Source organism: Saccopteryx leptura, chromosome 1, assembly GCF_036850995.1.
Source record: "Saccopteryx leptura isolate mSacLep1 chromosome 1, mSacLep1_pri_phased_curated, whole genome shotgun sequence".
NCBI lineage: Eukaryota > Metazoa > Chordata > Mammalia > Chiroptera > Emballonuridae > Saccopteryx > Saccopteryx leptura.
This window is the reverse complement of record NC_089503.1, coordinates 304944444-304961447: the sequence shown is the minus strand read 5'-3', so window position 1 is coordinate 304961447 and position 17004 is coordinate 304944444. Positions and strand designations below refer to the sequence as shown.

Below are 17004 nucleotides of genomic sequence, written 5' to 3'. Positions count from 1 at the left end.
GTCCTGGCTAGTCCTGGGAGATACCTGACCCCAGCTGTCTTGAAGATTTACCAAGCATACCTGATAGTAACATGCTGATTAGGCCTGTGCTACATCAGAAGAGCTTGCAGAGGAGATGTTTCTGCAGCTGAACACCCCCACACACACACCTCCTGCTTATCATCAAGTCAGTGACAAAGGCCATAAACCAGTATGTGCTAACTAGCCCCTAGCCCCTATATCTAATCCTCCCGCAGCTTGGAGCTAACACCTTTTGCTGGTCTCAGCCTGCTTGCACCCAGGTGTTTTAAAATAAAATTTCCTTTTGAACACACTAGCCTCATGTTTTTGGTTCAGCCCATGGTTTCTGCCTTTCAGTAATGTCTTCAAATACTGGCTTTAAAACAAGTGCCTGAACAACCTGTATATGGTTGTTTCTTCTTTCTATTCTCGGTATAAGTCAAGGGTATAAGACAAATGTGTACATAAAGGTTATTTTGAGAGGTTGGGCAGAGTGGTGGTTGGGCTGGGATGAGCTAATGAGGTCCAAGTTTGTCACTTTCCAGTCATGTTGCAGGATACCAGGACAGAACTCAGAATCCGTAAGATGAGATAGGACAGTTTCAACTAAGACTTACCTTCTTGGACCACCTCCTCCTTCCTTCTTACCTCTGCTATCCTGCCCCCCACCATGAACACACACACACACACACACTGCTACCATCCTGCCCCCACCATGAATACACACACACACACACACACACACACACTGTTGTCAAGATGCTAATGTGCAATTTGCTAGACAGGAGTTCCCCTCTTTCTTGTCTCCTAATCTGGTCCGTATCCTTCTCCTCTATCTTTTGTTCTTCCTGACCTGACAGGATCATGTCATGGGTCAACCCTGCCATAAGAGTCATTCCTCAGGCCCTGGCCAGTTGGCTCAGTGGTAGAGCGTTGGCCTGGTGTGCAGAAGTCCTGGGTTCGATTCCTGGCCAGGGCACACAGGAGAAGCACCCATCTGCTTCTCCACCCCTCCCCCTCTCCTTCTTCTCTGTCTCTCTCTTCCCCTCCCGTAGCCGAGGCTCCATTGGAGCAAAAGAAGGCTCGGACGCTGGGGATGGCTCCTTGGCCTCTGCCCCAGGCACTGGAGTGGCTCTGGTCGCAACAGAGCGACACCCTGGAGGGGCAGAGCGTCGCGCCTTGGTGGGCATGCCGGGTGGATCCCGGTCGGGTGCATGCGGGAGTCTGTCTGACTGTCTCTCCCCATTTCCAGCTTCAGAAAAAAAAAAATACAAAAAAAAAAAGAGTCATTCCTCAGCTCCAACATATAAGCCTGCTGGAGAAATCCTCCTGACCTCAGTTAACCTTGCATCTTTCAGAGCTCATCTGCTCTCTAACTACTATACTTGGTGATGACCTGGTCACTGCCTAATGGGATCTGCCCCATCTTCATGAGTCCTTGCAGTCCATTGCTTAGGAAAGATCCTGGCACATTAAATAGGTTGCCCATTGATAATGAATGAGTGGGTGGGTGGGTACAGGTATGGAGGAATTACTCTAATAGGGGAAATAAGCAAGATACATGGAAAAGGCCTCAGAACTCAGAGGCCTGCTCTGTAGCCCAAGCCTCCCTATGGAATGCAAAGGCATTTGAGCCATGGAGAAAGAGTTGATGAAGAAAGGCTCCCATGAAGAGCAAACATTTAAAACAAGACACTGGGTCCTGGTAGACAGAAGAGACAAGAGCTCTCCTCCCTTCCAGAGACCTGGCTTCCTCTCAGATAACTCTTGGTCCATAGTCACCCCTATTGCCTAGCCTTAGGTAATTGTGACCCTCGAGGGCTCAAGCCCTGGACAAGATGCTGAGGAAAAGAGAATGTCTGTACCCCCTCCCCAGCTGTCTTTGCTTCTCTAAGAGCCAAGGTTATTGCCAGGCCTTATTAGGAGGGGAGGAAGAGTCTTAGAACAAACACAGCAATCTCTGTTTTATATCTAAGTGTCATTCATGAGTTCATGAAGTAGTAAGCCAGGGTCCTAATACACCCAAACCCCATGCTCCCCTTTCACACCTGCGCTGCCCTCCTCTACCCCTGCCTCGTCACTCTGGCCTTTCCTGGACCAGGGCTCCTAGTGAGTAAGGACAGGACAAGCTGGGTTAATGAAAAAGGGCAGTCCAGAAAAGAGAGTCCCCTCAACTGTGATTTCCACTGCACTTTGGGTGGCACCCCTGTAAACACAGCAACAGCCTCTATGAAGGTCCCTGGAGAAAGGGAGAATTCAGATCAGATTTAGGAAACAAGACATCTGAGCCTCCAACTGAAGGCTGTCTTGTCCCTAAAAATTGACCCTTCCCCGTGTAGGCCAGCAGGTGGCACCACCATCAGGGAGTTCAAAACCAAAACTAAATTGAATTGGAAACAGATTTTTTTTTCAGTTTTGTTTATGCAAATAGTTCATTTCCTACAACATTTCTCCGGGAACAGTGCCCCCTTCCCCCTCCACAATCAGTCCCTCCCTCCCCCTTCCCTCCTCTGCATGACTGCTCTCTCCCTCTCTACAGAGTGGATGAAGACGCTGTCAGGAGAGTCCAGGATCCAAAAACAGGACTTGAGAAATGTGAGTAAGGCTAACGGGAACCGAGGAGGGAGGGAGAAACCAGAGGAGAGAACCGTGGGCATGGGAGGCAACCTTGACCCAAAATTTACTCAGGGAAACAAGAATAGCCTTCTCCTCCCCAAAGCCCTTATCTATTCCAATGTGCACACTCATGCACACACTCAAATACATAGCCCTCCATCCCTCCTCCTGAGGACAAAAAGAGACGTTATATATGTGAGGTGAGGTGACATCCCCTTCTCTCTCCTAGCTCATAGCAGAGGAGCAGCGAAATGGGGGCAACCCACTCTGCCCTACAGGGGTGTCCTCTGTGTGCCACTCCAAACTCCCGAGTCTGCTTCTCCCAGAGGCCTTTGCTGAGCCTTGAGGAGCCCTGTCAGAGAACCATGACTGGAAACCCTCACCCTCAATGAACTGGTCCCAAGCCAGCCTTATTCTGGGAATGGGAGGGGAGGGATTTGACAGGACAGGGTGGGGGTATGGGGAGAGAGGTGAAGGCAGTGTGAGGACCTCTGGACTGGACATTGCCCTGAGGGAGAACAATCAATACAGCAGCTGCAGAGACCAGCCTCACCATTCCACTCACAGCCACCTGGCACATCTGTCAGGTTTAGAACAGGCAGAGAGGAAAATGCCCAGTGGTGTGACCATCCATCCCCCACCCCAGTCACTGCCCAACCAGCCCTCCAGACACCCTCTTTCTCTTTGGCAGGTGGCTTTTATACCTCCTGGCATCAGTCCTGTTCTGCGGGGTGGGAGGCTCCATCCCTACACATCAGGAACTCTATGGGGAGGTGACTTCCCCTCTGTACCCCAAGCCTTACCCCAACAACTTTGAGACAACTACTGTGATCACAGTCCCCATGGGATACAGGGTGAAGCTCGTCTTCTGGCAGTTCGACCTGGAGCCTTCTGAGGGCTGTTTCTATGACTATGTCAAGGTAGGAGGGCAGGTGGGGAGGGCAGAGGGAGAGCAGGATGGCTCTGTAACCTGAGGACTTGTGCTCTAACCACCCTGGATAGCACTCCCCATCCATGGACACAGCCCCAGCCCTATAAGCTGATGGCCGAGTGGAGTTCTTGGAGTCAGGTGATGCCATGAATGGTGCCCACCAGTTTTAGAGGGCTTCGTGAGCAGTGGGGTAGAGAAACACAAGGGAGGAAAGGAATAGTCCCCACTCAGGAAATTTTACATCTACAGGAATCAGAAAAACCTTCCCAGTCTGTTTTCTTGCTTTGAAAAATGGCTGTGCCTCGGTTTCCCTGTTCCTGTGGAGAACACCACCATGACTGCCTGCCTCGTCAGGAACACAGAAACGTGGGGAGAAAAATGTGTGCAGTGGTAACTCAAGCATAGTCTTCAGCAAGGACAATGGGTTCAGTCCCCTCCCCTCTGTAACAACCAAGAGTGCCCTCCCAGCCCAATCTTTGTACACTCAATAGAAAGGAGATTCTAGATTCAGGGTCCAAGTAGAACCTATACACGGCCAAGGAATACCATTCCCAGGAGGCTGTGAGACAATAACATGAAAATGATATCTATTCCTAGTCTAGAGGGCTTGAGAAGTTTGCAGTGTTGTGGGGAGGGCTCTTGGTGGCAGAGATAATGAAGGCCAGGATTGGGGAAAAGATGTCTGCTTTTGATGGGTTAATGACTCATGAAAAAAGGAAATAAGGAAAGCTGGTTGTTGATGCTAAGGCTGGTGGGCACCAGATACTCACATTCAGCTACGTGTGTCAGGAGACATGGATGATGTGAGTGGTTTGAATAAGGTAAGGTGGAATAACAAAATAGAAATTAAAGCAGATCAGTTCTGGCTCTAGGAATAAAGGAAAGATAAAAGCCACGTAGAGACAACCAGGATTCCAGTGGAAGACAGGCATGGGAGGCGGTGGGAATGCAGAAAAGTCTGACACACGCTGGGAGAACATAAACAAGAAAGAGGCAGAAGAGAACATGAGAAGAGTTAGCCAATGGGAGACTCGGGTGGACAGATGAAAGTCTCCGGGGGAAGTTTGCACCAGGCAGAGCCCAGCAAGTGGAGACCAGCTAGCTGCCATTCCAGAAGTGGGGCATGATTCACTGTTTGGGACAAGAGAAGGGGGACCGTCACTGACATTCCACCGGGGATGTGTCTCAACGGCCCTTCTTCCTACCCCTTGTCCTTCCTCCACCAGATCTCTGCTGATAAGAAAAACCTGGGGAGGTTCTGTGGGCAGCTAGGCTCTCCCCTGGGCAACCCCCCAGGAAAGAAAGAATTTATATCGGAAGGAAACAAGATGCTACTGACCTTCCACACGGACTTCTCCAATGAGGAGAACGGCACCATCATGTTCTACAAAGGCTTTCTGGCCTACTACCAAGCCGTGGGTGAGTGGTCCCTGTGCGCCCTTTGTCAGGCCTCAGTCGTGTTGAATGGGGACTGAAAAAAGGGAATCTTGATACAAAGAAGGAGGAAGCTGGCCTTCTTTATGTTTCCCCTCAATGGAGTTTTTCCAGAAAGGACACGTCAACCTGGGCTCTGTCCCCATTGGGTAGTTTCCAAAAAGCATAAGAGAGGCCTGGAAGTCCAGGTGGTCAGAAGCTGACTTGGTGTTGTGGCCTCTGGTGAGTGACCACTCTGAGACCAACGCCACTACAGGAGTCCCTTGGCAGGAATTGAACCCTTCCTTCCGGAATCTCTTCCAGACCTTGATGAATGTGCTTCCCAGCGAAACACAGTTGAGGAGAATCCCCAGCCCCTGTGCCAACACCTTTGTCACAACTACGTCGGCGGCTATTTCTGTACCTGCCGTCCAGGCTATGAGCTTCAGAAGGATGGACTTTCCTGCCAGGGTGAGGTTGGGTGATGTGGAAGGGAGGCAGAGGCTGAACAAGGGCTTTCTGGCTGAACAGACCCCCTCCCGGCTCTGTTCCCACAGTTGAATGCAGCAGTGAGCTGTTCACAGAGCCATCAGGCTACATATCCAGCCTAGAGTACCCCCAGCCCTACCCCCCTGACCTGCGCTGCAACTACAGCATCAGAGTCGAACGGGGCTACACCGTCCACCTCAAGTTCCTAGAGCCTTTTGAAATTGATGACCACCAGCAAGTATACTGCCCCTATGACCAGCTACAGGTACAGCCACCCCACTCCCAAAGAAACCCCTCCCTCTCCTTCCCATCCCCACTTCTCATCCCTACTGCCAGCCGGACCCTCTGGCCAGTTGGGACAAGGATGACCAATATCACACATGGAATGGACAAGCTTCTACACAACTGAAAGTGTGTCCTGGGGACCCTTTTTCCCCTCCAGCTGAAAACATATACAAAGCAAGATTCCCACCATCACTGACACCGCCCTGGCCCTGTGGGAAAATATCTGCATTGGAGAGATGACCCTCCCTCTTGCCCCACCAGATCTATGCCAGTGGGAGGAACATCGGTGAATACTGCGGGAACAAAAGACCCACTGACCTTGACACCAGCAGCAATGCTGTGGATCTGCTGTTCTTCACAGATGGGTCAGGGGACAGCCGGGGCTGGAAGCTGCACTACACCACGTCAAGTAATGTTACCTGGGCCTCCCCCACGAGCCAGCAGTGGGGCAGGATCAGGTAGGGAGAAAGAAGGCAAGTGGCTCTGAAATAAACATGCCCTCTCGTCTCTGCCACAGTCATCAAATGCCCTCAGCCCAAAACCCTAGACGACTTCACCATCATCCAGGACCTGCAGCCTCAGTACGAGTTCCGTGACTATTTCATTGCCACCTGCAAACAAGGCTACCAGCTCATGGAGGTAAGAGCCCAGGGCTGAGGGAGAGAGCTGGCTCAGCATTCCAAGAGTAATTCAGATGTATAATCCAACAGCAGATTTAGGCTCAGCCCCAAATGGTGTCACAGATAGTAGAGCTGAAAGGGTCACCTGGTCTACCAGTTCTCAAACTTGACAGCACATACTGATGTCTGGGTCCCCTGCTCAAGACTGATTCCACTGGTCTAGAGTGCAGCCTGGGCATCAGGATTACTTAAAGCCACCCAGGTGATTCTAATGTACAACCAATTCAAGAACTACTGACCCAGTCTAATAACTCACTGTAGAATTAGGAACTGAAAAGGCAGGGGCGGGAGTGGAGTATAAGGAGTGACTCACTTGACTTCACAATGATTTTGTATAGCAGGGACCTAGGCTAAATCTACCGCCTTTCTCCATTGGTGGTCTCGCCCTGGGCCCACCATCCTGTCCTTTATAGACTCAAGAAAGAATGTGGTTTTACCCAATGTCCAATTTCACAAAAGCTTGTAAATTGAAGTGCTATTTTGAAAAACATACAATTGGAGTTACCTCTAGCCAGAGACCTGGGTCTGGACATCCCATCTTTGTTCAATAGATTCACTTGGAAGGCTTAATCAGAATCAGAGGAGAGACTTTTGGTATGTCCCTAAGTAGTAGCTAATTGATTCAACAAATATTTTAAGTGCTTACTGAGTGTCAGGCAGTATTCTAGATGCAGGAGGTACAGTATAAAGAAACACACATATTCACACAGCCATCACGGAGCTTACATTTTTGACAGTTACATCAAACTGAGTGAGCTAGATGAACTGCTCTTTACTGCAGGGTGCCTCCCGCTACATCAGATGACTGGGTACCAGGGCCCAGAAGACTGGACATACTCTGCTCTGGTTACAACCCTCCCTTTTTTACACCACGCCCACCTTTCCTTTGACATTTATCATTCACATCATAGTATTTAAAGCAAATTACACAGAATCTCACATTATTAATACTTTGCTCAGGCATCCTAGTTCTTTTTTTTTTTTTTTTTTTACAGAGACAGACAGAGAGTCAGAGAGAGGGAAATACAGGGGCAGACAGACAGGAACGGAGAGATGAGAAGCATCAATCACTATTTTTTCGCTGCGCATTGCGACACCTTAGTTGTTCATTGATTGCTTTCTCATATGTGCCTTGACCACGGGCCTTCAGCAGACCGAGTAACCCCTTGCTCGAGCCAGCGACCTTGGGTCCAAGCTGGTGAGCTTTGCTCAAACCAGATGAGCCCGCGCTCAAGCTGGTGACCTCAGGGTCTCGAACCTAGGTCCTCCGCATCCCAGTCTGACACTCTATCCACTGCGCCACTGCCTGGTCAGGCCATCCTAGTTCTTGCACACATTCTCTTGCAATCTTTTCCAGGGCTAACACATTGTTCTCAATAAAATGCATTCACATTGTCCATATACTTTTCATTTCCGACAGTGTCATTTTCTTGCCTCATCCCTGCTATTTGCTCAACTGCAACAGCACTTAGCACATCAGTGTTTCAAGTACCCTGGGGAGAACTGGGCTGCACTAGTATTTTAGGAAAGGCCCTGACCCCTAAGAAAACTGCAGTCTAGGAGAGATGGAGTACTGCAGGCATAGCCTGGTAGAGAATTCCACAGAGAGAGCAGCATGGTTCTACTTGAGGAAAGAGTCTTCTGTTTCAATGCAGAAAACATACAACCAGGCTTGTTTTGTTTTGTTTTGTTTTGTTTTTATTTAAAATCATGGGCCTCAAAACTAATTTAAAATTGTGGGATGGGTAAAAACAATGAAGGGATTAAGAAATATAAATTGGCCAGATAGTTCAGTTGGTTAGAACATCATCCAGATGTGCCAATGTTGTGGGTTCCATCCCTGGTCAGGGCACATACAACAATCAACCAGTGAAAGCATCAATGAGCAGAACAATGAATCGATGCTTCTCTCTCACCCTCCCTTTCTCTCTAAAAATCAATAAATTTTTAAAAAAGAAAAAAACACAAATTGATAGCTCTAAAATAGTCACAGGGGCCCTGGCCAGTTGGCTCAGCAGTAAAGCATCAGCCCAGCATGTGGAAGCCCCTGGTTTGATTCCTAGTCAGGGCATAAAGGAGAAGCAACCATCTGCTTCTCTCCCCCTCCCCCTCTTCTCTCTCTCTCTCTCTCTCTCTCTCTCTCTTTCTCTTGCTCTCTCTAATCCCCTCCCGCAGCCATGACTTGAATGGTTCAAGCAAGTTGGCCCCAGGCACTGAGGATGGCTCCATGACCTCACCTCAGACACTAAAATAGCTCAGTTGCTGAGCAACAGAGCAACACCTCAGATGGGCAAAGCATCCCCGGGTAGAGGGCTTGCCGAGTGAATCCCAGTCAGGGCACATGCAGGAGTCTGTCTCTCTGCCTCCCACTTCTCACTTAATAAAAATAAAATAGTCACAGGGATGTACAGTACATAGGGAATACAGTTAATAATATTGAAATAATTATACATGGTGCCAGGTGTGTATTTGAATTATCAGGGAAATCACTTTGTAAATTATATAATTATCTAACCACTATGTCTAATCTGAAACTACTATAAAATTATATATATTGAATATAAAGTATAATAGAAAAAATTTTTTTAATAAATTGAATAAATAAAACTTTGGGATTCAGCTAGACCTCAGTGGAAACAGACAAGAGTCTAGAGAGAGGGTTATTGGGCCTGACAATTATCTCTTGCTCTGACTTTCTCCTGTGTGACTCAGTGCTCCAATGTGTAACTCTGGTCTGAGAGGACTGGCTAGGGAGAAGGATGGAAGAGACATATCCACAGGGGTGCTGAGTCTGGGAGACTGAGAGTTGTCTCTGAGCTCCCTACTGTGTGGGAAGGGGCGGAAAGGGAGCTGCAGTGCCTCCTTGTACTAATAGCACCTCTACCTGTGCTCAAACAGGGGGGCAAGGTGCTGCTCTCCTTCACAGCTGTCTGTCAGGATGATGGCACGTGGCATCGCGCTATGCCCAGGTGCAAGAGTAAGTCACAACTCATAATGTTTCTGCCCCTGGGGACCTATAGCCCCCAACCTTAAGGACCTTGACTGAGAAGGGGAAAGGAGGGTCTGGAAGTAAACCTCTCCCAAAAAGACCCTGCTCTGGACTTGTCCTTTGAAGCCAATGGCCCATCTCAGGAACCAGGCAGCCCTCATCTCAGCAGGATTGATAGCCTCTTCCCACAACTGAATTTTACTCCATCCAGTTCCCATCTATCACAAGCTCCCCCAAACCCAACGGACCATATTTCTCTAAGGTTCTCAGCCTGTCCTGTGGGTAATCAATTCACATGCCTCCCACTGAAGTTCCAACTGTCACTGTCAGCTCTCCTATGGCCCTGTGTTCTCTCCCAGTCAAGGACTGTGGGCAGCCCCGAAGCCTGCGTAATGGAGACTTCAGTTATACCACCACAAAGGGGGTGAACACCTACCAGGCTCGTATCCAGTACTACTGCAATGAGCCATATTACAAGATGAAGACCAGAGATGGCAGCAGCGAGTCTGAGCAAGGTATGGACCCATGCAAACGGCAACGTTTCCCTTCTATCTTCTCAAGACATTTTCTGAGATTTCTTCCAATAGAATCCCTGAGGGATATATATGAAGGTATCTGCCCAAGACACTGACTGGCTTCAGGGGCCTAAAGAACAGTGCCAAGAGGCACCTAGGAAGATTAAAGAAGGAAGTACCTGAGTGATGAAGAACAACTTGAATTTCAAAAACAGCTCCCTCTCACCTCCACCACCACCATTTCTACCACCATCATCTCCACCACCATCATCCCCACCACCATCATCACCACCACCACCCCACCACCATCTCTACCACCACCATCATCACCACTACCACCCTACCACCATCTCTACCACCACCATCACCACCACCCCACCACCATCTTTACCACCACCATCACCACCACCCCACCACCATCTCTACCACCACCATCACCACCACCCCACCACCATCTTTACCACCACCATCACCACCACCCCATTCATCTCTACCACCATCATACCCACCACCACCCACACCTTTACAACCATCATCAACACCACTACCATCATCCCCACCACCACCACCACCACCCACACCTCCACTACCATCATCAACACCACCACCATCATCCCCACAACCACCACCACCATACCATCAGTACCATCACCACTAATCCCAATAACAAACCATCACTAACAACAACACACAATCACCACCATTACTACCATCACCAACATCACCAACACAACCATTACCACCACTATAGCTATACCATTGGGACTTCCCCCAACATTCTACCCACACACCTCTCCAGGTTGCTATGCTGTGATGTTTTGCATTTAGTTTTACTAAACAACTCTGACATTCATCTATGGGTATCTTTAAAACATTCCTTAGCTAAATCACATACTTTCTGATTTGAAATGTGCAAAAAAAGAAAACAACTTATATATGGGTTGTATGTGGTATTATTTAAGAGCTAGGCTTTACCTTACTTTGCATCATGGTTCTGGAACTTAGAAGTTATGTAACTTTGTATAAATTATTTAAGTTACAAGCCAAGTTTCCTTGGCTATAAAATGAGGGTAATAATGTTTACCTGCAAGTGTCACTCTGGCACTTCAATGGGATAATGCAGATAAGTGCTTAGAAACAAGCATGAGGCATTGTCAACAATCAGAAATGTAGCTACCATTATTATCTACAAACCCACTACCGAGATACCAAGTCAGATAAGAGTTTGATAAGTCACTAAGTTTTGTGCCTACTTTCACAAATAGGGATCACATCAAACATATAGTTAAGTATTCTAATATTTTCACATAACATTAAAACAAAAATATATACATGAAGCCTCTTTACACTTTGATACTCCACTCATATATTTGAAACTTTCCCTTCCTTGATCCTTGTCCATGCTGGTTCTGAGTCTCCCTGCCCAACACAATCAGTGCTCACTGACCTCTGTAGCCTGGTTTCCCTACCTGCTACCTCCCAGCCTTATCATAGCCCTTCTCCTCTCAGGAATATACACCTGCACAGCCCAGGGCATTTGGAAGAATGAACAGGAAGGAGAGAAGATTCCGCGGTGTTTGCCAGGTGAGTGGAATGAGTGGAAACCCTCTGGAGCCATCCTTGGTGCCTTTTGCAACCCTTAGGGCACCAGAAGAAGCATGTACAAAGAGTGGAGGCAAAGCAAGTGGAGAGACACTCTAACTTGAAGTTGAAAATAGACAGAAAGATGCCTGGCCTGTGGTGGCGCAATAGATAAACCTTTGGCCTGGAATGCCAAGGTTGCCGGTTCGAAACCCTGGGCTTCCCTGGTCAAGGCACATACAACAAGCAAGCAATGAACAACTAACATGAAGCAACTATGAGTTGATATTTCCCATTCCATGCTCCCCTTTCTCTCCTGTCTCTGTAAAACCAATAAATAAAGTATTAAAAAAGAAAAGAAAAGAAAATGGACAGAAAGAGTAAGGGGAAAAGACAGAGGGTGTCCCAGGAGAACGGGAGAGAGAGACACAGAGAACTGAGAGCAGTCCTGATATTCTAGCATTTTCACTGAGCAGATGGGAAATCAAGAAATAAAAACAGTAACCAACAAACAACAACAACAAAAACAGGAAGAAGTAAACAAGAACAAGGAGAACAGGCTCTCAATAAGCCAGAGATGGAGTTATTGGAATAGAAGCAGAAAGAGGAGGGTGCCCCAAGCCAATAAAGGGGAACTGATTGACCTCAGGAGGGAAGAAGGGTGGGCCTGGAACTGACATGTCCTTGCCTGGCTGTAGACCATTTATTTCCCTTCTCTAGTGTGTGGGAAACCTGACCACCCTGTGGTTGAGAAGCAGCGCATTATTGGAGGCAGAACGGCGAAGACAGGCAACTTTCCCTGGCAAGCACTCACCGACATCTATGGGCGAGGGGGTGGAGCCCTGCTGGGCGACCGCTGGATCCTCACGGCTGCCCACACTCTCTACCCCAAGGAACACCAAGCACAAGCCAATGCCTCCATAGATGTGTTCCTGGGTGATACAAGTGTGGAACGCATCATGAAACTAGGAAACCACCCTGTCCGCAGGGTCAGCATCCACCCAGACTACCGCCAGCATGAGGCCCACAATTTTGAGGGAGACATAGCCCTCCTGGAACTGGAAAATAGTGTCACCTTGGGCCCCAACCTTCTCCCTGTCTGCCTTCCTGACAACGAGACCTTCTATGATAGGGGCCTCATGGGCTATGTCAGTGGCTTTGGGATAATGGAGCATAGACTTGCTTACAACCTCAAATATGTCCGTCTGCCTGTAGCTCAGCGAGAGTTATGTGAGAGCTGGCTCCACAGTAAACAGAGGCATGATGTGTTCTCTCAAAACATGTTCTGTGCTGGAGACCCGACTCTAAAGCAAGATGCCTGTCAGGGAGATAGCGGAGGGGTCTTTGTAGTGAAGGATGAGAACAGTGACCGCTGGGTGGCCACCGGCATAGTATCCTGGGGCATCGGGTGTAGCAGAGGGTACGGCTTCTACACCAAACTACTCAACTATGTAGACTGGATCAAGAAAGAGATGGAGGAGCAGGGCTGAGCCAACAATTTAGTAGATCAGAATCCAGACAGCAGTGTGTAAAAAAAAAATTATCTGACTAGTCTCTGATAACCACTAAGAATCTATATTAAAATCACTGATGTAGAAAAATACTGTGTGAAATAAATTTTCTGTAATCCCATCCACATTCTTCATCTGAAACAGCTCAAAGGTCATCTTTGTTTCCTTCAGGATTATAGAAGATATATCCTACAATCTCTAGTTATTGTTGTCCGCTTCCATTTTTATACCATTGAATAATTGTATAAAGCTCTTTCCAAATAAAATTTTATGGAAAATTCCAGTGTGTAAAATGAGTTAAACACAGTATTTAATCAATATAAAAACACTTAGTAAGGTCATATTTAATATATTTTACTTTGGAAGGCAATGAGAACGATTAAGTTTATGCACACATTTACAGTTATGGCTGTAGACCATTTATTTCCATATTTTGTTTTGATTGTACAATATGAAGAGAATTCTGATTTTCCCACATATGTAGTTGCTAATATAACAGCTCTTTTAACAGCTCACCTTCCAATTTTGACATATTCCTTAACAGAGGAGTGGTATGAAATTTTTGTTTCCAAGTTGAATCATGAACAATATTTCTTTTTTACTGAATTTACTGGGGTGACATCAGTTAATAAAACTATATTGATTTCAGGTGAACAATTATACAATACATCATCTGTATATTGTATTGTGTGTCCACCACCCCAAATGAAGTCTCCTTCTATCACCATCCATCCCTTCTTTACCCTTTTCTAACTCCTTCCACCCCCCACCTTTCCCTCTTTTAATCACCATACTGCCTGTGTCTATGAGTTTGTCTTTATCTTTGCTTATTCCCTTCATCTTTTTCACCCAACCCTCAGCCTCCTTTGTGTCTGACAGCTGTCAGCCTGTTCTCTGTATCTATGAAATCTGTTTCTGTTTTGTTTGTTAGGTAATTCTATTCATTAGATTCATTAGATTCCAAATATAAATTAAATCATATGGTACTTGTCTTTTTCCGACTGCCTTATTTCACTTAGCATGATACTCTCCAGGTCCATCCATGTTGTTGCAAAAGTAAGATTTCCATATTTTTTACTGAATAGTATTTTATTGTGTAAATATACCATGACTTTTTTTTTTTTTTTTTGGATTTTTCCGAAGGAAACGGGGAGGCAGCCAGACAGACTCCCGCATGCGCCCGACCAGGATCCACCCAGCATGCCCACCAGGGGGCGATGCTCTGCCCATTTGGGGCGTTGCTCTGTTGCAACCAGAGCCACTCCAGCGCCTGAGGCAGAGGCCACGGAGCCATCCTCAGCGCCCAGACCAACTTTGCTCCAATGGAGCCTTGGCTGCAGGAGGGGAAGAGAGAGACAGAGAGGAAGGAGAGGGGGAGGGGTGGAGAAGCAGATGGGCGCCTCTCCTGTGTGCCTCGGCCGGGAATCAAACCCAGGACTCCTGCCCACCAGGCCGACACTCCACCACTGAGCCAATGGGCCAGGGCCTATACTATGGCTTTTTTATCTATTCATCTGATGGGCACTTGGGCTACTTCCAAATCTTGGCTTTTATAAATATTGCTGCAATGAACATAGGTGTGCATATGTACTTCTGAATTAGTGTTTCAAGTTTCTTTGGCTCTATTCCCGGATGTGGAATTGCTGAGTCATAAGGCAGCTCCATTTTTTATTTTTTTAAGGTAACTCCATACTTGTTTCCACAGTGGCTGCACCAAGAAATATTGCTAAATAACTTACCGTATTTTTCGCTATATAAGACACACCTGACCGTAAAACACACCTAAGGTTTTAAGGAGGAAAATAAGAAAAAAAAATATTCTGAACCAAATGGTGTGTTATAATATTTAATAAAAAGCCATATTTTTTGCTCCATAAGACGCACAGGCATTTTCCCCTCTACTTTTGTGGTTGGAAAAGTGCATCTTATGAAGCAAAAAATATGGTATGTTCCTTAAAATATATTTAAATGTCATACAAGTACCCAAATCTTAGGATAAACATTAAAAGTATTTATACTAGAACCTCATCATGATGCCACTGCACAACGGACTCTTCTGGACTTGTCTGAATAACTTTACATGAGCCAACACACACAGGCTTGAATTTAAGAAGACAAGTGAAGCCCTGGCCGATGGCTCAGTCCGTTAGAGCATCGTCCTGAAGTACAGAAGTTGCTGGTTCTACCCCCGGTCAGGGCACATACAGGAATAGGTGTTCCTGTCTTCCTCCTGCTTTCTCCCTTCCTCTCTCTGAAATCAATAAAATAAACATTAAAAGTTAAAAAAAGAAGAATAAGACCGGTGCAGCATTAAACCTTCTCAAGTGCCCTGACTGGCTAGCTCAGTTGGTTAGAGCATCACCCCAAAGCACAGAGCTTGCCCCGAAGCACAGAGGTTACTGGTTCAATCTCTGGTCAGAACACATACAGGAACAGATCAATGGTCCAGTTTCTATCTCTCTCTCTCTCTCTCTCTCTCTCTCTCTCTCTCTCTTCCATCCTCTCTCTAAAGTCAATCAACAATTTTTTTAAAAAAAAGAAAAAGAGAATAAGAGTTAATTAAAAAAAAAAAAAAACCTTTCCAAGTAAAGACAAGTGTTTAAGTCCAAATGCAGGTCCACAAACCCTTTCCTGACACTCAGAGCCAAGATTTTACAGATTTCAGAAATGTAATATATTATTGTGTAATATCCCAGCAGGGTCTAGGGCAGGGGTCCCCAAACTACGGCCCGCGGGCCACATGCGGCCCCCTGAGGCCATTTATTCGGCCCCCGCTGCACTTCTGGAAGGGGCATCTCTTTCATTGGTGGTCAGTGAGAGGAGCATAGTTCCCATTGAAATACTGGTCAGTTTGTTGATTTAAATTTACTTGTTCTTTATTTTAAATATTGTATTTGTTCCCATTTTGTTTTCTTACTTTAAAATAAGATATGTGCAGTGTGCATAAGGATTTGTTCATAGTTTTTTTTATAGTCTGGCCCTCCAACGGTCTGAGGGACAGTGAACTGGCCCCCTGTGTAAAAAGTTTGGGGACCCCTGGTCTAGGGCAGTATCCTATAATAAAACAGATAAATAATTCATCTGGAAAACACTTGAATATTCACATATGAGATTAAAAAAATCCAAATTGTAAACATTGATTCAGGTCAGGTTTTGCCACTAAATAAGTTTTGGTGTCAAATTTGTTGAAACACTTTCAGCTTCTAAGAACACTTTAGATTTCAAGATTATGGATTTCAGAAGTACAGACTTACATAGATAGAAATGCCAGGAAAAAATGTTCATATACTCTACACAAATATTTATGCAAGTGATATGCAATACATTTGAGGAGCATATGTTGATTGCAGGTTTTTTAGGGTTAGAAATGTTTTCAGATGTGAAGCACCTCCAGGATTCTAATGGACATTGGAGTGTGGAGTGAGTAGAGAAGATGGATGTAGTAAAAACAAAACTAAAACTAAAAAATTGAACTGTATTATGTCTAAGGTTCCCAAAAATTTGTCTTTCTCGTGACCATCAAAGGTGACCCAAGAGGGTACAATGACTGCTCTGACTTGGTGCCCACTCCTTTCCCCCAAAATCATGTGCATCTTGCCCTTCAAGGGCACTGGGGTAGAGAAATAAAGACAAATCTATGCCTTATGAATAAACAATTAACAGAAAACAAAATACAAGTTGCTCTTGGGCTTAACCCAACTAAATTAAGACATCATCTCTAGCTATAATATCAGCAAAAATACTACACTGTTGGTGAAGACATAGAGAAAACTGTCATTTACATGATGCTTTTTGAAATGCAAATTGGTACAAACTCAATAGAGAGCAATTTGACAACAAATAATTAAAATGACAAATGCACTTCCTTTAGACCTGGCAATTCCACATCTAGGAATTTTTCCCACAGATATTCTCCCATATGAGATAAATGATATATTATATGTACAAGAATAGTAGTTGTAGTATTGTTTATAATAGCAAAGTATTAGAATCC

General features: G+C 46.0%; 1 protein-coding gene across 1 annotated transcript; it reads left to right on the top strand.

The window, feature by feature from the left end:
* The first annotated feature begins 2447 nt into the window (after positions 1-2447).
* On the top strand, positions 2448-13293 carry C1R (complement C1r). The gene is made up of 11 exons (XM_066358217.1): positions 2448-2595; positions 3308-3536; positions 4774-4966; positions 5285-5431; positions 5518-5714; positions 5996-6143; positions 6252-6373; positions 9313-9391; positions 9763-9918; positions 11428-11502; positions 12220-13293. Coding segments are annotated over exons 1-11 (2118 nt in total). The 5' UTR covers positions 2448-2593; the 3' UTR covers positions 12990-13293.
* The last annotated feature ends 3711 nt before the right edge of the window (positions 13294-17004 follow it).